General features: G+C 40.0%; 1 protein-coding gene across 37 annotated transcripts in view; it reads right to left on the reverse strand.

Annotated features, from left to right (window-relative positions):
• Nucleotides 1-175: 175 nt before the first annotated feature.
• The window catches only part of madd (MAP-kinase activating death domain), an 85,163-nt gene continuing 61,498 nt past the window's right edge, over nucleotides 176-23,840 (reverse strand). For 4 of the 37 annotated variants that reach the window (XM_057331958.1, XM_057331936.1, XM_057331923.1 and 1 more), the window contains 21 exons: nucleotides 21,499-21,558; nucleotides 20,009-20,117; nucleotides 19,323-19,509; nucleotides 19,085-19,235; nucleotides 18,307-18,510; nucleotides 17,112-17,168; nucleotides 14,844-14,944; nucleotides 14,655-14,738; nucleotides 11,433-11,591; nucleotides 11,192-11,309; nucleotides 10,673-10,735; nucleotides 9,774-9,894; nucleotides 9,235-9,340; nucleotides 8,937-9,047; nucleotides 8,702-8,809; nucleotides 8,388-8,552; nucleotides 8,117-8,189; nucleotides 7,828-7,934; nucleotides 4,639-4,708; nucleotides 1,987-2,033; nucleotides 176-1,884 (listed from right to left, as the gene is read on the reverse strand). In XM_057331958.1, coding sequence (XP_057187941.1) covers nucleotides 1,771-1,884; nucleotides 1,987-2,033; nucleotides 4,639-4,708; nucleotides 7,828-7,934; nucleotides 8,117-8,189; nucleotides 8,388-8,552; nucleotides 8,702-8,809; nucleotides 8,937-9,047; nucleotides 9,235-9,340; nucleotides 9,774-9,894; nucleotides 10,673-10,735; nucleotides 11,192-11,309; nucleotides 11,433-11,591; nucleotides 14,655-14,738; nucleotides 14,844-14,944; nucleotides 17,112-17,168; nucleotides 18,307-18,510; nucleotides 19,085-19,235; nucleotides 19,323-19,509; nucleotides 20,009-20,117; nucleotides 21,499-21,558 — 2,315 coding nt within the window. In that variant the 3' untranslated portion in view covers nucleotides 176-1,770. The other 33 variants (XM_057331984.1, XM_057331930.1, XM_057331944.1 and 30 more) reach the window with 21 other exon arrangements.

Raw genomic sequence — 23,840 nt, forward strand, 5'->3', positions numbered from 1 at the left:
AGAAAATGGTCACACAGACCGTGGCAAGGTTCAGATGTTCAACTAAGCCAAAATATAGAATGTTCTAGATTCATCATTGATCTATGGGAGCATTTTCCTTTCAATTTAATAACAAACAGTTGTTCATCTCGATAATACATGAAGGTTATTATTCACACTGCTGTGTAATAACTGACCCAAATTATCTACAACACATTTGGGTTGGACATCTTTTATTTTCATATTGCCAAAGCTGTACAGGTTCTATAAATACTTTTTTTAAATATTTACATCCAATATCTTGATTTCTTCTGGTTCCAGACAATACACAGACTAAAATGAGTGTGCAACTCGATCTCTCTCACACACTTAACTACACACCTGATCCACTGTTTTCACAACATCTGTTTTTAGAGGACCCGGACCCTGAACATCAGTTTTGTGCTATTTACAACTCTATACCCATAGTCAACTGGCTTATCCAGTCCGTTTTCAGTCTGCATACAACTGAATTAAATGGAACGCCACACTCTGTAGTGAGCACTCATGTACGGTACATCTATTAAAAATGTAAGCAAAACATAAAAGAACATTAAAATATACAGTATATCCCTCCAGCTAGTAGTCATGAAGAGATGGTCGAAATCATCTGTATTTCGTGACAGACACACTCTCTCGTCGTCTTTCTAACACAAGCACACGCACACACAAGCAGGAAGAGACACTTTAAATAGAACGTTTTGGAATAGACAACGTCTTGCCTCATCAGCGTTTCAGTAGCAGGACCTTTGGCTTTCTCATCGTAACCGAACGATCTCCAAATGCAGCCGTTTTCTAGTTTCATTGTTTTTCCAAAACAAGAACGTCCAGAAAACAGAACTGATTCCTAATCCACTGTTACTCTCTGATTTCCATATCATGAGCTCTGGAGGACCGTGGAACTCTGAAGGAATGACTGGACTTGTTCTAAGTCCCCACTATTGATAGTATTGCACATCTAGAAAACAAACTACAGCATCTTAACATTTTTGACATTATTTCAACATTGCTTCAGTAAGATGTACATTATTTTATCTCTTTTTTTAAATATTCATTTTTTGTTTCTTAAAGTGACATGCATTTCAACACAGCAGTTCACAGACAGGGATCTTTACAGCGAGTACAGTAGTTTGAGTTTCACGTGGCAGAGCTAAAGAGATATACAGACCGTAGACCACTTACAGCAGGTGAAGAAGGGCAAATGGAACATTTACGAATGAAACAGCTGCCCCGTTGCGGGCGGTTAAGGCAAAACCCCTCATACGTGGCAGCGTATGCAAAGACTTAGAACATTTCATCCACCACAGACATAACAGACTGGAGCTCACGGTACAATTTAGCACATAAATATTACTGTGAACTGGTTTCAGAGGAGAGGGAGAGGGGGCGAGTGAGCAGGGTGGGGCTCAACACATTTACCTGATTCTCTGCATGCCACAGCCAACTCACAAGAGCTGCGCAAGGGAACTGCATGCAATGGCTCTGGTCGAATAAATAATTTTTAAAAATCATGTAACAAGTCAACATCAACCTATAGTAGTCATATCTTGTACTGGCAGATGTCCATATTATGAAAATGAGAACCCACAATACTAGAGATGGAGCGTTATATCAGGCATGTGATCAAATCTAAGAGAGAATCAGTATTGGAGCAAGGGTCTTCAAAAGGAGCTTGGTAAAGTAGTCAGGGTCATGGTGTATTGCAGGCATTTTAGGAGCAGGTTGAAGTGAATGTAGGAGACGTGTGCTCTACTAGCTTGGTAGTGGACGAGGAGACAGCATCTTGGGTTTGCCCTCTGCCTCCTTCCCCTTGACTGCCGCCATGTAGGAGAAGAGACAGAGCACCGAGTAACAGATCTGATGTGCCTGTGTATAGAAGAAAGAGGTCATTTCGACTGAAGAAATATTATGATTTATAGTGTACTGTACTGTGTAGTGTATTGCACGGTATAACTACTTAAATCTTACCATAGGAGTCTTGTATTTGTGGATCACCACTTCTTTAGTTTCAGGAACTGCAAACCCCAGTGCAAGACACAAAACAAAGAGTTCAACAGCAGTGGAATAACAAAAGCAATAAATAAAGGGCAGGGGGCAGAAAAAGAGAGAGAGAGTAATATGAGAGGAGAGATATATAAGGCTCATGGCAAATTAAGGGAAAAGTATTACTACCTGAAAGCTCCGTTCCAAAACCTAGTGAGCTACCACACTGTTTACAAAGGGACACTCTTGAAAGACAAGAAAATAGTGCACAAATATAGGAATAGTTCACCCAGGATTTTGGTCTTCATTTATTCACCCTCAAGTCATTTACAGTACAACCTGTATATGACTCTTTTATCTGTGGGGTACAATAGAAGAGATTTTGAGAAATGTCTCCGTGGTTTTGTGTGCATACAATGGAGGTCAATGCCATTTAGGCTTGAAGTTGAGTAAATAATACGTTTTCATTTTTTGGTGAATTACCTTTTTAAGTGCCTGGGAGTCTTGGCCACAATTTATAAGACGCAAGAAAAATGGCATGATACTTTTTTACTAAGACAGAAAGTAAACAGAAGAAAGGAGAAAGGGGATGTTACACGCTGCAAAAAATGAATTTCTTAGTAAGCATTTTTGTCTTGTTTTCTAGTAAAAATAACGAAAACCACTTAAATCAAGATGCATTTTCTTGACAAACATTTAGGCTTGTTTTGTGAAAGAAAATATAAGAATTAGGAAAGTCTATGTTTTAAAAAAAATCAGCCGATGGGGTAAGAAAAAAAAACTTGAATTAGGTACTGAAAAAAGTCCAAGTATCTTTTCTTACCCTATTGGCTGATTATTTTGCTTGTTTTTAAAGATAGATTTCCCTAATTCTTATATTTTCTTTTATAAAACAAGACTAAATATCTTGTCAAGAAAATGCATCTTGATGTAAGAAGTTTTAGACATGTTTACTAGAAAACAAGACAAAAATGCCTGTCTTGTCAAGAAAATGTACCTTGATTTAAGAATGTTTAGATATTTGTACGATAAAACAAGACACAAATACCTAGTAGTAAGAATGTCATTTTTCACTGCAGGACTCCGATTTTAAACTCAAACACCACACAAACAACACACTGGAGCTCTGCGCACCTGGGTTTGGCTCGGACTTATTTTATCAAAAAAAACTGTAAGGTATACATTTAATCACAATTACTTTTGCTTGTACTTATTTTTTGCTAAGCTTGTCGCAATGCATCCTGGGATTGCCTTCTCCTAAAGGATCCTTGCAATGCTGCCATAGGTATTTTGAAGAGGCAGCATTATTGTCTAGCCGGCAAGTTGGTACACTGCCCTAAAATCACTAGGTTTTCGAACAGAGCGTATTATTAATCCCCTTGTCATTAACTCTCGGCATTTCAAGCTCCTAGGTACCTGTGGTGTGTTTTAAAAGCACCAATGACTGTTCAAACAAAGTATCCTGTAGGTATAATGATCATTTGTCCTAATTTACAACAAGAACCAGATGTCACATGACTGCACAAGATTTACCATCAGTAATTTCCCACAAAAGTGAAAAACGTATGTAATGGGTTCCAGAATCAAGGAGAAGAAGAAAATCAAAGCGCAAGAGAAGGAATATCACTGCAAGTTCAAGCTGACAGGATATCCGGGGTTTGCTGGGGTTTTCCATCACTTATGAAATTATCTTTACTGCAGGCATGAGTGGATGAACTTGGGTTTAGGAGAAGCAACATGTGACATGAAGGCAGTGCAGATGAGGTGAAGGAGAGTGTATGAGAGATGATGTAGAGAGGTCAATGAAGAGGACAGTTACAGAAGAGAAGATAAAGGTGACAGCACTTTACCTGCTGGAGAATGAAGGTTTTCATAGCAGCAAAGATGAGGGGGCGGATTACAAAAAGGAAGCACATAGACACAGCGGTAACCCAGTCTAGAGCTCAGTCTACAACTACAGAATATATCGTCATCCTCTCTTTCCTAACAGAACAGCTTAAACTAATTCTAAACATTCTTTATATTTAATGTAGTGACATAATGGAAGGTTTGTTTTCTGAAGACTATTCTATTCGCTCAAAGCAGACTTTCAACCTGATCTCATCAGAATTGATAACTATTTTACGAGGTAGCTAATTCATATGAACTCATACACTGCGAGTCGTACAAAAACGTATGATAGTTAGAAAAAAGCAACACTGTGGCTCCTCCCCTGACCCCACCCCTAAATCTTACGTCACTGGCGTGAAAGCAAATCATACCAAAACGTACGAATAAGATTGTACAAATTCAGACACTCAAGACAATAGTTACGAATTCACGTGAGATTGTGTTGAGACTTCTCCTCTTATTGCAGCGACCTAAAGATAAAACAAACATTACTTTTCCTAAGTGAAACTGAGCTGATAAATTAAACAATGAAAGCCAAACTATCCACTATCCACAGTTTTACAAACTTCTCCAAACATTCCATCCCCATCTATATCTAAAATAATAAGCATATGGTACCTCTGCTCATCCTGACCAGCACATCTAACAGATCTGAATATGATTGTTAACATCTCTGCCCTGCGAGTTTGTGTGACTGAGTTACCACTGTGTCGCGTACAGGCCTAGAATTAAAATGGGGGTAATTACCAAACTCCTCCAGGACAAAGACTCCTTTCACTGTATTGCACTTTTTAATGTGACTCAGCTCTATGAAAACCTAAAAACAAACAAAAACAAACAAAAAAACAACAGGACACACTGTTACCAACTCACACACTTGTGGAAAAAAAACAAAAGTATTTTTTTTCGAAGAGATGACAATCTGGACAGTTAGTAACTGTAAACTAGGGAGAAACCAAGAAAGAACATGATAAGCAAGCTCTTGAAAAGCTATCAGAACTAAAATATGACTGCACAGAGAGAGAGAAGTTTCCATGTTGAGAGAATTACATGGGCCAGTGACGCAAATGGAGAAACTGAGATGTCCGAGTTGCAACACCTGAGCTCTTCCTTCGTGCTAGACTTGTCTGTGTGATAAATGTGTTCTCGAGGCACTAGAGAGTTGTAAAACGTGTTTCTGAAGCACTAAAGAATAAATCTGAGACTCCTAACAGATGAGCGAGTGTTATACAGAATAGAGCTTATACAGAATGAACCTGCAGCTGAGAATGAAATCCTGGTGCTAGTGATCAGGGCCCATGCAAAGACATCCATGGAAAATTCCATCAACAGAAAAAAAGACAAAAACACATGTAGAAAATTAAGAAATAAACAGAGAAATAATACAAAAATCACAAAATGACATCTGCCAGAAAAGCTACTGATTAAAGAAAAGGAAAGTAATGGAAAATGTCACGCTTAAAAACAAAACTGCAGAGGTTGTGTACCTTCCGCTCCTTGCAGGGGGAGAGAGCATGAGAGAGAAACGGTTTGGATTATTATTGGACAAAAAGAGCAGAAAACCCCCCTCCTGGTGCTACGAGCCCACCCGTACCGGGTTACACTACATCCACTGATTTCATACAGAATGGACAAAGGTTCTGTACAACTGTGTTAACAGTTAATATCGTTCATTAATGATGTATTCAGATGATTTTTAAAGCCCTGATGTGATCCCACCCCATTACCCTCCATGCCTCCTCCACCAGCAATGAAGACCAGCTCCCTCACACATGCCTACAGCCAAAACAGAACAGTGCCAAAACCATTACAACACACACAACTACACTACATGGACAGTCAAAACCTCACTCTAGCATTCTTGCAAAGCTTATCTTTAACACAAAGCTCAAGTTTGCTCAAATTGACTGATAACCAAAGCCGGAGCAAGCCAACCTGTTTTAAAGCTGAAGAAACACTTACGTCTTTTCCAGTGTATCTGTGTGTCTGTAACTACCGCATTCCTACTTAAGTGAGTTTAATAATTGATTTGCATTAGAGATGCACCGAAAAAATTGCATTATTGTTTTTTAGCCCCCCCCAAAAAGAAAAAAGGCAGAAAATTGAAGAAATATCTGGTGCCCCACCTCTCCTGTCATCAAAGTGTGGTCATGTCAGCTCATTATAACAAAGAATAAAAATGTATAAATACAAAAACAAGGAAGAGCAGAAAAGCTAAAAATCAGAACTGAGTCTGTAACTTGTCTTACGTGTTATATAACACTGTAATAGTTTTCTAAAGCTTTTTTAAATCAAGCTTTTAAAATAATTGATTCTGTTGCATAGAACTCTGCATTAAATATATACAAGTGTACAAGTGTTTTTAGTGTGTTTAAAAGCCATTATCAATACAATTCAAGGTAAAACTACTTAATAAGTCATTTTCGGTGTGCATCCTGAATTTTCGGTCCAGTGTTTTCATTTCGGTGCATCACTAATTTGGATGCATTGCTCATATAAAAACAGGATCAGTGCAGTTTAGTTATAGTCTTTGTAAGAGAAAAGAATACATATTTACATTTGTGCTTTGTAAAAGCGTTTTAGGAGTCACTATTGTCATGGTCTTGCCTTCTTGTTCATGGTTTTCTAGTCGTGTGGCAGGATCGGGACAGATCCCTTATGTTTAGTGTGAGAAAGCCATGGGGTGTTTATCTTTTAACATTCCATGTGCCTTCTCTGTCTTGTCATTGGCCCCGCCCCTCTTGTTTCCTGTATTGCTTCCCTGCCGTGTTTCATTACCCTCACCTGCCCTGTGTTATTATCCCTCGTTTGTATTCCCCTTTAAATAGTCCTCATGTTTCAATGTCTTGTTGCTCGTGCATTGCGTTCAGTGTACCCCTGTTCTTGTTTGCTGTTATTGCCTGTTCCTGTTGTTGCAGTTTCGTCAATCTAGTAAGTGTTTAGTTTATGTCTAGTGTTGTTATCTCAGTTTAGTGTTAGTTAGTCTTCGTCCTGTTTATTATCCTTGTTCCTGTTTTTACTCCCATTGTGGGTCTATGTTTTGTGTTTATTGTTTAAATAAAGTCTTTTGTTTAACCCCTTAATTCCCTGCTGCCTGCAATTGGGTTCTTCTCCGCACAGCTCTTGATGACTATGTACTATAGTCAAATAACGAAATACCAGAAGAACACAGAAAACAAAGATACAGAATGGTCTGACAGTATCATTTCTTACTATTATCACTGTTATTAAACATGTTTTCTAACTATTACAAGACTATGGTTAAGTACTGTTGCAGTCTTCAAACCTTCCCAAAACGTATTTTGTACAATTCTGCTTAAATGTTTTGCGCAAGTTTCGACATCTTACCTCTGTCACACCACAACAAACCGACACGATCACACCAACACTCACAAACTGTAAGGAGCAGAGCTGGACGGCGTGACCATTAACACGTCACACTAACATACACAGCAGGTGGAATGTTCTGGCATTTGAAAAAGCAAATCTCTGCTAATGATTATGTAGCCCCAAAACAAACATCCAGCAAATAAAGGCAAACAATAATAACAACGGAAAAGAAAACAGCTTTTCCTTTCAGAACTTCTCAAGGAACAACCCTCGAAGCGATTTAGCTTTCACGTTTTTATTTGTTTTGGTTTAATTTCCAAATCAACGTTTCATATTCAGTTTGTACTTGTATTTGATTTGTTTTGATTGTGTTTTCATGACAGAATTGTCAGTTGTTCCAGAGAACATTCTAAGAGGAAGAAAGGAATAAATAGAACGAAACAGTGAGAAGAAGGAAAAGAGACACAAGGAGATGTTGAGGTGGACAGATGAGAAAGTGAAAGAATTGAGCGAAGTGGAACTGGATGGATGAAGAATGAGAGGAAGGGGCATGTCGAATTCTGGCAAACACGTTGTCATGGTTGCGATGCAGGCAAGACCTCCTACCTGGCTGTGCATAAATTTGAGGTTGATTCCTTCCAATGTGACCTGAAGGAGACCACCCTCCCCTGTCTTCATATCCTGAACTGGAAACTCTCCTCCCAGCTCTGGACCTACACACATGGAAAAACTTTCACATCTTTTCCACCACAAGAATACATTTCAATAATCCGAAACTGAATATGAATAACAAAATTCTTGAATTACAATGGTGAATTAAAGTACATTTGGCGACGCTTTGATGAATGTGGCACATTTCACTTGAATTTACCCTAAAAACATACACACATCATACCTGGTTTGATGCTTTGTTGTCGTGCGGCAGCACGCTCCATACTGTCTTTAACACAATAGTAGAGTTCTCGACACTAAACACACACACACACACGCGCACACACACACACGCGCACACACACACGCACGCACGCACGCACACACGCACGCACACACACACACACACACACACACACACACACACACACACACACACACACACAAATAATCATAAGGTGTACAATAATCATACTGAAATAATACAAAACCATCATGAAACCAGTGCTTCTTACCTTCTTGGTGTAAAACTTGTTAAGCTGTGTCTCTTGGCCGTTCCTCCTCCACAGACACAATACTTTGGTCTTAGGGCAGTAGGTCATATTTATGAGCTTCTCATACCACCAGCGCTCATAGACCGTGCCAATGTTACTGCGCAGGACAATGCAGTCATCACACACCTACACACACACACACACACACACACACACACACACACACACACACACACACACACACACACACACACACACACACACACACACGAGGAAAAAGTGAACATATATTTTCATCCAGACTGGTTCAATGTCATACACAAACAGAAGCTTACCTCCATGAAAAATATGTCGCCGGTGGTATCAGTCCCAGCATGCACAACAAACGTCTGCTTCTTTATGTGCCGGCTGCCACTCGGCCTGATGGAAAGTTCTCGACCACTCTGCAACATGATACAGAATCTGTAAATTTGAACCTAATGTGTTTGGCACAGCAGCTTAAACGTCACATTATTTCCAAAGTGACTGTCATGATTAGTTAGAAATGAACTAAACTAAAACGGCTCTAACCAAATGTGCAAGACGGTCTAGGAGTTCATTGATCTCCTGGCTATGTGTGAGGCCAATGTGAGATTTCCCCATTAGACGCCGAACTTTCTTCCTGATGTCATTCTTACTGACCTACAAAAACAACCACAAAAAATGTAGAGATTTTTCATCATCATTTATATACAATTTACCGTATAACACACTTATCATTTGGCAACAGTAAAGCAATTTTATGCGTCAGATTTTACAGAGCAATCCACTTCAAAAATATCTTTTACACGTACAAAATACATCTGTGGAGGAATCAGTGTGTATGTACCTTCATCATAAGCATGTAAGCAACCATGTTGTGCAGAAGAGTGGCCAGTAATCTGTCCTCATCATCCTCCAGTCTCTTGCGGTCATGATCTCCCAGAGACAGATACCTGACAGACCACAGCAAAAAATAAAACATCATCACAACACAGTTAACATGTAAACCAAACAGTTCTTGGCCATCTTTGACTACCATAGTAGGAAAATTGCTTTATACATTTCTTTGTTCTGTTGAACGCCAAAGAAGATATTTTGAAGAATGTAAGAAAGCAAACAGTTCTGAGGCACTTTTGACTACCATTGTAACTTTTCCTACTATGGTAGTCAATGGTGGCCAAGAACTGTTTGGTGACAAGCATTCTTCCAAATATATTTCTCTGTGTTCATCAGAACAACAACCTGAGGGTGGGTAAATGATGACAGAATTTTCAATTTTGGGTGAACCGTCCATTTAAGGCCTATTCAAATAAAGTCCAACATGTTATCATTTAGCTGTTCTGTTCCTGAAGAGTGAATCAGTACACAGACTGTGTGTACACAAACCTGTCAATCATTTCATGTGGTCCCTGATCCATCCCCATGCCTTCCCTTTCTAACATTACAGCATCCAGGAAGGCATCTTCCCAAAACTGCATTTGGTCCCAGAGTGTAGAGCGCTCCTTACCTACACACACACACACACACACACGCACGCACGCACGCACGCACGCACGCACGCACGCACGCACGCACGCACGCACGCACGCACGCACGCACGCACGCACGCACGCACGCACGCACACACACGCTTCTGGTTATACAATGCTTGATACATAACTTAATCTACATGTGTAATTTAATCATTCATTTAAACTATTTAACAACTTAACCAAGCATGCCAGCAGATCCATACACAAAAATCAATTATAAGATTTCTGCTTTTAAGGACAATAAGCAATAAAACAACTAAAAGACTGTGTTGAACTGAGCAACACAACTAATAGCTTCTTTAAAACACTCTCCCTACATGAACTAACACATACGCTTCAAACACCCACATCAACTACACGGCATGCTGTAAAAAATAGAGCTTGCAAACAACTCGTATGAAATTAATTTTAACACAAACATAACACACGCCTCCATACAGCTGCGTATGGACTCCACGTTCACATTCTCTCAAACAGGTTTTTATCACCGCTCAGTTTCACACACAAACACATAAACTGGACTAGATCCATCTGGTTTATGCATTCTGCTTATTTCTACACACCATGCACACACCAGTATATTAACATATATTTTATTTGGACAATTACACATTTTGGATCAAAACCTACATGCATCATACAAGGCGCAAATGCATGAGTGACAAGGCATGTCGAGTCTAATAATTCATACTTCATAAATCCAAAACTGCACACACACACATCCCACGGGTCAAAGATCAGAGTCATTCATACTCAGAGAAAAGGTTTCCATGGCAGCATCCTCCAGTTGATCCCAAACCGAGCTCTTATCTCGCCCTTTGCAGCATTAAAAAAGAAGAGAGAGAGAGAGAGAGAGAGAGAGAGAGAGAGAGAGAGAGAGAATTGGCCGCACAGCAGTAGGTAAAGAAGAGGTTAGAATGTTAGAAGCAACGCTGTGTGCCGCCCGAGATTCGTAAACCACTAATTCATCAGATGCTGGTTAATTCGCTTGTTAAACGTTCGCTTGTTAAACTGGTTAAACGCTTTACATTTACATTACAAATTACTCCAAACATTAGAATAAATACCCCGGAGAATAAGCGACTGCTCTGTGAGTGCAATGGCACTAGAGTAAACTTTTAGAAATGCTAAATGTTAAAATAGCAGACAGTATGACACCAGTGTTATTTACTAAAGCAGAAAGAATTGACATGAAAGGAGAGAAAAAAGTGGTAAGAAATGAATCAAAGAAAGTATAGTTGAATGTATTAAAAAAAGAGGATTTACTCTTACCCAGCAGCCCCTCACACAAATAGATTCTCATGCTGACGTCCTCAAGGGGTGGAACTGGTGTTCCCTTATTAATACCCACAGGCTCCTTCACTCCTGGCTTCAGCTTATGGGTCTTGCCCTACATGGGTGACATTGACCACTTGAGCATTACAGAACTCATTTCCAGATTTTTAACCACTATGCTACAGCAGCAGTAACAGTAGATATGAGATATAGATATATAAGAGGACCAGACACTCACGAAGACAGAGCTGGTTGCCGGGTTGGTCTCAATCTCACTGTCAGACAGTGTGCCGCGGGACAGGTTGAGATGGGCAGCGTGTCTCCCCGTCAGGCCGTCTCCAGCAGTGCTGCTCAGGTCACTGTCCGCACCCAGCGTCTCACCTGAGCTGTTACTCACCTACATATTTCAAGTTTTAGGTCAGCAATGATACAAGCAAACACAAGCACTGCCGTGAAGTCACTTATTCAGCATAAACTGGAAAGAAAGAAACCTGTCTGCAATGAAAGATCAAGTAAATAAATTTGAAGTCGATTTAGGATGAGAAGTGCAGACTCCGTTTCAAAACCTAATGAGCTCCCTACAGAGCAGGTATTATAAGGCATCATAGTTGCGATACTGACACAAAGGCTGTTCCAAAAAGTAGGCAGTGCCTTCTTAGATCAAATTCTAGGATCGCACTGTATGTATCATTTGCTTAATTTAATCAAAAGTTGAATCAGAGACCATCCAAGAAGGAAGACAAACTGAGAGGAACTGCTAATGCAGATGTATTTCACTGAATAGCCTACTATAAAGTGTTAATATAACTATTTAAATCTAATTACAAATATTTTACCCAATATCTCTATATATTTTTTATTTAAGCATCATGTCATTAGCTTAGCAACATGCTACCACCAAAGTTTATTAAAACCATTCGAGTTGAATCTCCCTTGTGCTTTGAATAAGATGTGTTTTTGCTGTTTATAAAGCACACAGTTGTTATCTATAAATAAAGTTCCAAAGCTCTCACCTACAAGGTTCGATTTCAGTTCATATGTAACCTTAAAAAGCAACTGCTGATGTAGCGAAGGAAACAATTATTATAAGGCGGCATTTGTAAACAATTAGTTAATGCATTTGCTGTGCATTGCACAATACTTGAACAATACTTCCACAGCATTAAGGAATCTTAGTTCATGTTCATTTCAACATTTACTAGAACATTTTTTAAAACTGAACATTCCAACTGTTACATTAGTTAATGTATCATTGAACTAACATAAATAATGGTTTTGACATTAACAAGGATTAATACATGCTGAAAACTATATTGCCCATTGTTAATTCATGCAGGTTAATGCATTTACTAATCTTAACAAATACAACCTTAGTGTAAAGTCTTACTGTAGGAACTACACTCTAAAAAAGCTGGGTTGTTTTCAACACATGGCTGGGTCAGAAAAGGACAAACCAAACCTAAGGTCAAAAGGTTCTAAATTAACCTATGCTGGGTGGTTTCAACCCATGGTCGAGACAAATATACACATTTTGGGATTAATGTGCTAGTTGCACAAGATGGCACCGGTCAGCTTTTGCGAGTCCGCAGACCAATTTCCGGTGTCAAGACAAATCGAAGCTGCGTTCCATATGATAGGGTTCCTACGCAGTGTTCACTGCTCCCTACTCCCTGAGCACGGGATATCCGTTGAAGTGGACTTCGCTGACAAAAAAACATTTAATTGGAACGTCATCAAAAGAAAGGCAACGGCACGGTTGCGCAGATAACAATAATGTAAATTAAATTAAGTTTAAAAGAAATATACATAAACATAACACGCATTATGTATCTATTCAATATAATCTTAACTTTTGTTTATGCTTGTAGTTTGTATAATAATAGCAAAATTGAGGAATCCTTACAAGCATATGAAAACTACCTTTTAACTATTTGTATACATTCATCATCTCGAGTGTGTAGTCTACATAATAACAATGCTACAAAAATAACACCATTTACATGAAGCAAACCACAGTATTTAATATAATTATCAATAATTAAATAAACTTTCACAATGTGCAAAAGGCATACATAAACTCGTCCGTCGTTTTTCTGATTCGTGACGCGCCGCGCAATGGCAGTTGGGTGATTTTCTCTTTCCACTTCCGGCGAAGTGATGTATCGATGTTCCCTGATTCCCTTCGCCGTTCGCAGTGCCCTTCGAACTGAACATGTTCGCTCCCTTCGGATTGGAATCTCAATTAAGATGGCGGAACACCCTGTGAAGTTACGGCCAAATGGAACGCAAGTCTCCTCTCGAAATCGGTCCCCTTTAGGACCCCACGTGATTCTGTTGCCTAAAAGAACTTCTAATGGGTACTCTTTTTAGCGCCTGATTGCAATTCTTACAAATATACATTACGATTTATGTCGCTAGTAGTTTGTTAAAATTACCATTATTCTCTTTTTCACTAGATGCTTCATATAATAGTACATAGATGAGTCTATGGCAGGGGAGGACTGGCCATCTGGCATACCGGGCGTTTTCCCGGTGGGCCGCTAACGTATGGTGCCGGAACGGAGGCTGTGGCCGCTAACGTATGTGGCCGTAATGGATGCGTTTGCCGCTAACGTATGGGGCCGTAACGGAGGTGTTGGCCGCTTAGACGGACGTATTATAAATGCGAATGCACGCAACGCATGAAACTTCAACCCAGACCCACCCCCCGTCGACAGATTCGGTGGAGGGCCGTTGCGGGCCTAAAAATGCCAGGGCCGATTTTTCTTCCCAGTCCATCCCTGGTCTATGGGTAGTGAAATCAAACAAATCTCATTCTTACTGTTTTAGTTATTCACTATAATAAAACCATGGTCATTTTAAAATATCAAAAGTGATGTTTTTTGATTGTTAAGCAGATGTTGACCCAGAAATACTGGCGTGTATGTTACATCAAGCTTCTCTGCTCATATGTTTTTCGTAAACTTACATTTTAAAATGTAAGTTTAATGCTTTTATTTTACCCAGCGTATTTAGCTCGCTAGAAGCTAAAACGGCTTACGTTAGCCACACAACAACATATCGAGATAACAACTTTGTGATCAGGCATTACAACTTACCTTCTAGATTGGGTCCAAAGCAGACACAATTCACACGGGGACCTAATTTTTCATGACACCGGTCGTATAACACTATAGAGTTGTTTTGGCTTAACGAAGTGCTCAGCAATGTAAAGAGGATCGGTCATATAGCTTATATATTACTTTCTTTTTTATCTAAAAAAAACCACCCATATTTGCCTGCCAAAAATCCTCCTTTTCCCATACAGTGTTATACGACCGGAAATTACTCTGCCGACACTGGCGTCCCAAAAGCTCACCGGCGCCATCTTGTGCAACATAGTTAATTTATCCCAACAGTTGGGTTTTTATATTTGAGAAGTGTATATCCTTGCGGTGTGTCTGTATTGGCCGTGCCCTACCACTGTGCTGGCCTCGGAGTCCTGGCTGGTGCTTCTAGTGAGAGCAGGAGGCTCTGAGCTCGCCAGGGACTCGGTGTCACTTTTCTGCAGAAGAGGAGCATGAGGAACAGAGCAGAAAGGACACAATAAGAATGTATGAATTCCCTCACATTATATTTGGCTATTGTGTGGTACTGAGATAAAACTCACCTGCGAGCCAGAGGTCACACTGAGGCCACTGTCAGCACTGATCTGAGATTTCTTCTCCTCTGTGTCACCACCTTCCACACGCTGTTTTGATCCATCAGCCCCTGCAGAAAACACACAGTCAGCTGCTCCATCCACTAACTCTCTGCACTGCATTCTGGGACGTCACATGACTAACAGCAGGCTAAGGCTTTCTCTGTTCTCCAGAGCACTCATTGTTATTCACCGAGAGAAATAAAGCCTGTTTCAGCCAGCTGCCATTCATCAGGTTACAAAGCAGGCAGAGAGAAAATAAAAGAGGTCTGCTGCAGTCATATTAGGGAAACTCACAGAAGCAGATCAGCTGACAGTGGGTCAGATCAGATCACAGTAGCACTAGATATTACAAACAGATAGAAGCAGTCACACATGCAGGAAAACACAGTCAACCAATCAGACACGAGGAAGCTTCAGCTGCTACTGGTGTAAATAAAGAAACTCGAATTGCATTTGCAAACCTCTTGTTTTGAACTAAATATACTGAACGAGGCATCGACATTAGAAAAATATACACAAGCCGTACTTCCAAAAAAGCGAGTAAAGAGCATCTTGTGTCAGTCCACCAACACATTCAAGTCTTGAAAAGCAGTTTTCACAGATGCTTGGGGTTTTGTAGCAACATTCTTAAAAATGTTTTCATTGCTACACTGAAATAAATAACTAAAGTGTGGCATGATGTAGTTTATCTCACATCCTTACATTTAAATGATAGTAAAAGTGTTCAATTAAAGGGATAGTTCACCACAAAAATCTGTCATAATTTATTCTCCCTTATGTTGTTTTTCTTCAAAATAGGATATTTTGAGATTTTTTTGTGGTTTTGTGTCCATACAATGGAGGTCAATGGGGCCACAATGTTGTCTGGTTACCAACATTCTTCAAAATATCTTTTGTGTGAAATTCAGGGTGAGGAATGATAAATAAGTGGGTGAGTAAATGATGAAAGAATTTTCGTTTTTGATTAAACTATCCCTTTAAAGGAACAGTTCACCCAAAAATAAAAATTCTGTCATCATTTGCTCACCCTCGAGTTGTTCCAAATCTGTATAAATTTCTTTGTTCTCATGAACACAGAAAACGATATTTGAAAGAATGCTTGTAAACAAACAGTTCTTGACTACCATATAGGAAACTTGACTACCATAGTAGGAAAATTTGCTTCATACATTTCTTTGTTCTGTCGAACACAAAAGAAGATATTTTGAAGAATGTAGGAAAGCAAACAGTTCTGAGGCACTTTTGACTACCATTGTCATTTTTCCTACTATGGTAGTCAATGGTGGCCAAGAACTGTTTGGTTACAAGCTTCCAAATATCTTTTTCTGTGTTCATCAGAACAAATAAATTTATACAGATTTGGAACAACTTAATGGTGGGTAAATGAAGACAGAATTTTTATTTTTGGGTGAACTGTTCCTTTAAAGAAAAGTTAAATGAAAGCGAGAAATAAGTAACCATCTAAAGATCTTGTTTTTACACCATTTGAAAGCAATGAGAAATAAGGGAATGGTCCTTCAAAACCAAATCAATCAATCACAATAAAAAATGTTAACGCTTAGCAGAAATAGTAAAGAGTAACAAACAGAGCAAACCAGTCAAGTGTAGGGATGGCCATGAGTACTTGAGTAAAACCAGAGGTTTGATTGACAACTGTACACCTTTATGCTCAAATGTGTCTTTAAAAGTTGAGTATTTTTAACTTAAAACAATGTCATGGCACAATATGTAATATAGATATATGATGCAAAAAGACATCTATCAGCCAGAAACTAAAGTGTAGTATAGCAAACTGTAAGGAAAAAGAAATGCAGATGGAATTCCATTGCTTCTTTTCGACATTGGACCCAGAAGAGCTTTACACTGTTGAGTACTCAAGCAGTCAAAATGACCAAAATGCACATCCCTAGCCAACTGACAGATTTGCACTTTTAGAAATACTGGCCCAAATGATGATGTCATTTCAATATGAAGAACAACTGTTACGTCTAAATGTGCTGTAAGGCTTATTTTATATCATTTAGAACTTTTGAAACCTTTAACTTTATACCCTGCTCCTTTTGAATTACTGCAGTTAACAGAATTCAGGCTTTGGGCCGCTTGTATAAATGGGCTCCCGACATGTAGTCATTTTGGACAGGTTCTGCTGCTTTAAGGGAAGTGCAGGTAGAAGGACAGATTCCTTGTTTTGCAGTAAAGGACAGTCTAATTTTGTGCTTAGGGAAGTGATCTTACTCTGTTCTTTTTCCAAAGCTTTTTGCTTTCTGTTATCCTGGTGCTTGCTCCACAATTCTACCCAAGATGCATTGCAAGCAAGGAGAGAAAGACAGAGAGAGAATCAGAGAGCCGGTTGAATTGTCAGGTATGGAGGATGAGCTTTTCTTCGTTGAAGAGATAAAAAAACAATAAATAAAACCGAACAATGCAAGTCTCATTTTACAAAAGAGGGATGTTTTGTAATGTTCACACGTAGCCGTTCGCAAAATAAATGAAGGATCGTCAGATCATACATAATCAAAGCTAGTGAGGTTCCATTACAAAACATCCAAAGCGACCCTGTTCCTGAAGAGCCAGAATGATGGATCTCATACAAACAGCTTCATGCCTTAGCTCGCTTTCCCCATCCCAGTCATCCATAATGGGCAATGGCTCTCCAAGGCGAGGGTGGATGGCCTGGGAGGTGCAAAAGGCATGATATGAAGATGACAAATCAGCCTCACAGCTGGTGGATGAAATGAGATGTTGCAGAAGCAGGGGTGCAGAGACATTCCGTAGAATTGGAGGTGCATTATTACCAAAGGACACACAAGGCAACGTTATGAGGGGTTGGTGTTTGGAGAGGGCGTGGTGGTTTGTCCCCTGTACACAGACCCAGATATGACCACCAATCAGAGGTCATAGATTAACCATATCAAATAGAAGCAAAATTCTGTGGTCAGTTTGGGAACTATGCTCATCGTAGGACTGTCAACAGGGGAGAACAGCTCAGGACCCTTATAGAGAGTAGTGGAGGAGTCCAAAACCTTCACCGTCCCACCGTTTAACTCTCGGCTACACAGAGCTGCAGGTCTGGGTGTTGAAACTAACATGCATCCGATGGATTTAAGGGGAACCGGGACTGGCAAACAGGATTTGAAACACATGTTTAACATTCCAGAAAGAGTACATAAACTCATTTCCATCCCAATATTCCAGTAATGTGTCTACACCAAGCAATGCTCTCCCTTGAAACAGTCTCATTCACCGACCCCCAAAATCTAAAGATCTGTTTTGGAAGAGGCATACAACTGAAGAAAATTTTAAGCCAAAAGCTGGTGTAGACAGTTAGTGAAATAGAGGATGGGTGTTTAAAGGGACACGTGGCCCCTGAGAGCTCAGGGTACGTAACAAGCAGCGAGGGGACATGCAGTGGGCACTTCGGTTTACACACCAATGGAGGCAATAAAATTCTCCTCGTTCAGACTCCGCGTATCAAACAGCATCAATGTTTTCCCAGAGGAGGGGGGTGGCAACTGGATACGGGGAACCAGTAGCACGCCTGCTGCCCTGGCGCTCTCTATTCGGCCCGACGGGCTCTCCTTACTGCCTGGGCTGCTCACCCCGTCTGTGGGGCTCCGTTTCCGCTTCTCTGGATCTGCGAGCCACAGGGGGGCACCGAGCAAATAGAGCGCGAGACAGAGGGAAATGGGAAAAAGCAAGGACACATGGAAACATAGGACAGATGGTCAATTTAAAGATTTTTTTACACAAGTATAGAAAGAAAGACTGAAACCCAAGATAATATAATTGGTTCGTGACATCAGAAGCTTTATACAGTCAGACACAAAGCTGCATACTGCTGTAAAGGAGAACAACAATAATCTTCCAATAAATGTGGGTTTGAAGTGTTGTGGCATTGATGTACAATATATTAAAGGCATAGACAATTCAGTCATCATTTGCTCACCCTCTTGTCATTTCAAACCTGTATGACTTTCTTTCTTCTGCAGAACACAAAAGAAGATATTTTGAAGAATGATGGTAACCGGACAACGGGGGTACCTATTCACTTAAGTTAGTTTTGTGTCCATAAAATAGAAGGTGTCAGAGGGTGAGAAAATTTTCATTTTTGGGTAAACCTCTTTGGGTAATCTCTTTAAGTACACTAAATTTCACAATTTAAAAAACTGAATCTCCACATGCACACGCAGTGCTTTTTAAAAGGTTACCTTTGGTTTGGTAATGGGTCCATGCTATTTCCAGCAGGCTGAACACACTGGCCATGCCTCCCAGCCCAGCATTAGTGTAGGAATTCTCCAGACTTGACACTGTGCACTTCAAAAGGTCCAACATGCCTTTATAAACCTTTCTGTTGATCTCCTATAGGCACAAGCACACAAAATATAATGAACAAAACCCGGGTAAATGATTACAGAGAGTTATCTTTCTGAGTGGTGCTTGACTTACCACATCTCTTATAATTTCCTGCTGAGCATCTTCCTCCGATTGGATAGCGCGGTTAAGTTTGCTGAGCACAAAAACGCGCAGCTGTTCGTTCTCTAGTAGGCGGCGTACCTTCTTCATGTTCAACCAGCCCACACCTTGCCCATCGAGCACGCTCTGGACCACCTCTTTCAAAAACTGCTGGTTTTCACTGCACAGATTCACACAGTGCAATTTTAAAGACAGAGACTGGCTTTATAAATTTCAATCTTAACCGTCGTCATTAACTTAACTAGCAAAGCCGTATTAGATAGAAAGAGTTCTTCCCCAGTATTCTGCTAGCATTGCAGCGTTGAACTGCTTGTGCTGTTTTCTTCTGGAGTAATCCATTTCTCTTGTGTTATCATATCCTTCTGAAACCTTGTATGTCTATATTTCATGATTTTTATTTTTTGTAATAAATCATTATTATTAGTCACCCTTTATTTTTGTCACTGAGTTTTGAAAATATCTATCCAATAAAAAATATTAAAAAGTGCTTGTCCACTTTGACAACAAAGTATTTAGTCATTTGAAAAGTACAGTGCTCTTTTCATTTCCCGAATTTGGACATCTGATGTTTTGGAAGGACAGTGACGATATGTAACAGACAGTGCTGATGTAATTAAGATATGATACATTCTCTTTCCTAAATTAAGCAGTTGCAGTACCTAGTGTTGTTGGCTCTGCCCTGAGGAGATGGAGACTCTCTCTTGACAGTAGGACTGTGCTTTATAACAGAGGATTTCTGATCTACCAGCGCTCTGGGAGCTCGGGCACCTGGAAGAAACAAATCTCATGTCAGAAACACAATGACAGCATTAAAACACACTGTGTAGTCAAAAATGTGTCTACACAGATGTTTTTGTTTTAACCCTGTGTATGATACAATAGAATCCACTGAAGTGAAAGACCACAAACGCACGCGCGCACACACACACTGTATATACAGACAATTGCTTTTAACAGATTCACACACATTGCAGCTCTGGTTTTTTTTTACACGTCAGTATTTTGGACACTGCGGTCAGGGGGTATTACATGTCTAATGATGCTGACAGTTAGAGAGCAATTGAAGGACTGGAGCAGTAAGGAGGGTCACAGGAGCAGTGATGCTGGTTGGTTCAAACACAAACACACTTTGGCAAAGAACAGAGTGAGAAACGTGAAAAAATGGCTGAGTGAGAAACAGACTGCATGGCAACAAGACCAATACAGAAAAAAAGAAAGCCCTTTTTATTCAGATGATCATACCATACACACCCTAAAAGTATGGTATTGTATGGTATTAGCGCACACACACATATACAGCCAGCATAAGTGTGTGTGTGTGTATGTATGCGTCTACTCAGCATGTGTGGATTTAGCCTACATGCATTTGGCACAACCGTAATAAAGACGGTGTGTGCTTCGTACAATAAGCATACAAACAGATGGACGTGTTTACACAATCACGCTATGTGGTAGATTACATGTTAGGATGAATCTGGAAATATCATCAGACACGGTTTTACATTCCACATAAACCATTGAGTACAAAGGTCTGTACACTAAATCCCTGCCTGAAACCCAGTAACATAACACATGCCTGTTATTCGAATAGACTGGACATCCGTTCATCTTCGAAGCGCAAATTAAAAATTGAGACAGCAACGCAACTAACATTCTGCGCTCAGTCAGTTGCGTTTCTGTCTATGGGCAGGAGTCAGAAAGCTCACGAACCTCATCAAAACTATCTTAATTTGCATTGCGAACATGAACTGTGATGTCATAGGCTTGTCGAAAAACTTGAGTGTGAGTAATTCATGGGAGAATTTTCATTTTTTGGCAGAGCTCCCCCCTTAAATTGTTGACCCGTGAAATCATCAACGTACACAAACTAAGATCCACAATCTACCCTGCGTAACCACCATTACTATCCAAGCTGTGACATTACCGATGGTCCTTAGTCCTGTTATTTCGTATTTCGTTGCTACATGCCAAGTTTATCTATTTATAAATATACAAACCAAAACCAGCACAAACACAGTGACACACGTATGGCATAAGATGAGTGTCGAATGTGAGTGATGAGGAAGCGATGGTTTAACGGGATGCTGGGAGATGTAGCTGACTGGCTTTGGAGAAGCATGCAGCTCACGCAGCAAAGGGCGGAACCCACCTTCTCCGCTCCCCGGGCCGATCTCTGTTACAATCTCCATAAGTGAATTTAGCCCAAATACTGGACACAGAAGCCAGAATTAGTGCAGGGGGTTAAAGAGGGGACAGAGAACAACACCGGCCCAGACAGAACCAGTCCAAACATCAACCCACAACCACAAGCACTGGACACATGTACATATAAAACAGAGAAAACCAGCAGAGAGGGAGAGAGAGAGAGAGAGAGAGACAGAGAGAGAGAGAGAGAGAGAGAGAGAGAGAAAATGCTTAACTATTTTGACCTAGTTTAATAGTGTACTTTACTACATTACAATGAAAAAAAAATCTGCCTGCACCTGCCGAAAGCCTAGAAAAGTAACAATTATATCGAGATGGCAAAGACAGCCTTTTACATTACATGTAGATTGTCTGCTGGTGAAAAAAGGCTAACACCACCTCTGAATTGTTTACCAGACAATGCCTTCAACTCAGAGCCACAGATATTGATATACATTTGTTGCGTTTCTCTGTTTTCACGCCGACTAACATTATAAAGGAGTTTATGTTCACTAAACAGCCAAGAAAACATTCCCAGTTGACTTGCTAGCTAAAACACAGCATGGTTTTTCACTTAAAGCCTCCTGCAGTGCTCTCTTGGTTTTCTCTTGTACCCACCTCTCCACAAGTAGTTCACTTGTAGCTGGGAGCGGGTGTTCAGTATGTCTATATTAAAATCCTCGATATAGACTCATTTGAAACACCCACATTACAGCTACCAGAGTTCAAACCCTCCTCTTTAGAGACTTTAGTGAAAATCCACCATCGAATTTCAGTGCTGAAGCAGATAAGAAGCACTGTGGTCTTGCTATATTAAATTCACCCATGCAGTGTAGGTGGGATTTAAATGGAAAAGATATGGAACAGACCCCAGTATCCATTAGACGACACACAAATAGGGGAAAACACACGGCACGCAACACAAAGAGCAGTCAACAATTCCTATATACAAAATAAAATGTTTTGAAATGAAACCGTTGTTGTTATCTCCTGTATAACTAGGAGTTTCTTACCATTGTTATTAATTACCAACCAGAAAAAAAAATAAACAATAGAAACAAGAGGAAGGGCGGAGTGGATATATATGAACACAGATATATCCTCAAAGGTTCCAAACTGCTGTCCAGGGAGATTTTACATTTCTGTGAATAATCAAACCGTGAAAATAACCCACATTATCAGTTCATAAAAACACTGTTTAGAGTTTCAGTGCAGGATGAGACATCCAGGACTGGAGTTTGGAACCAGTGCGGTCTGTCACATCAGGTTAAGATTGAAAAAGGAGCTGCTCATTCTCTCAGGACTCACAGTCTAATGGTTATCAAAATGCAGTTTGTTTCATCACACTATAAAAACATACCAGGACTGTCAGGACTGTCATCACCGTCGTCTGAGCAATACAAACATCATCCAAAATCATAAACAAACAGAAAATCAAGTCAACAACAACATAAAACATGGTTGCTACCCTAGAACATGTTTAAGCTGATCGTCTATGCCACTATTTTCCACAGGAACATTTCCTTCTGATTGGAAAAATAGGGGCATTATACTCTCCGTTGCTAGAGCAGCAACACAGGATAAAGAACATTTGTGGGTCGGGTCAAATAACATTCCCACAAACCTTGATCTGGGTCCTCTGTTAAATCATAGAAATATTCTTTAAAAAATAATAAAAAAAGAAAAAATGAACTGAGTTCTGAAGGTTGAAGTCGTTTCAGACTTAAAAAGGGTCATATGACAGCACTAAAATGAATATTATCGATTGTTTTAGATGTAATGCAATGTGTAAACACGGTTTAAGGTTCAAAAACGCTGTATTTTGTATCTCCTCTTTGCCACGCCTCTCTGAAACACGCAGATTTTTAACAAAGCTCATCGCTCTGAAAAGCGAGGTGTGCTATGATTGGCCAGTTAACCAGTGCGTAGTGATTGGTCGAATACTGCAAGCGTGTGATAGAAATGTAACGCCTCTTACCATATTTGGAACATCAGGTTGCAAAGCAATTGTGCTGACAGTACTTACTTGCGTATACATTTGGGCGGTCTTGGTCAACTCATACCACGAACTGACGTAGATTTGTGGAGGTGTGGTTACACGAGGCGTATCAGGCAGGTCTGGGTGAGCGTTCGCTTTTAGATAGAATGCATCTTTTGTTCCGACACTTTAATACGTGCATGGGCAACTTATAACACACCAAAGACACAGAAAAACACGTGTTCGCACCATATGACCCCTTTAATGTCTGTCTGTTTTTAACTAACTGTCCTGGCTCTTGTGTCATTCAAACTTAAACCATTAGGAGT

This window comes from Triplophysa rosa, linkage group LG1 (genome assembly GCF_024868665.1).
Source record: "Triplophysa rosa linkage group LG1, Trosa_1v2, whole genome shotgun sequence".
Lineage (NCBI taxonomy): Eukaryota > Metazoa > Chordata > Actinopteri > Cypriniformes > Nemacheilidae > Triplophysa > Triplophysa rosa.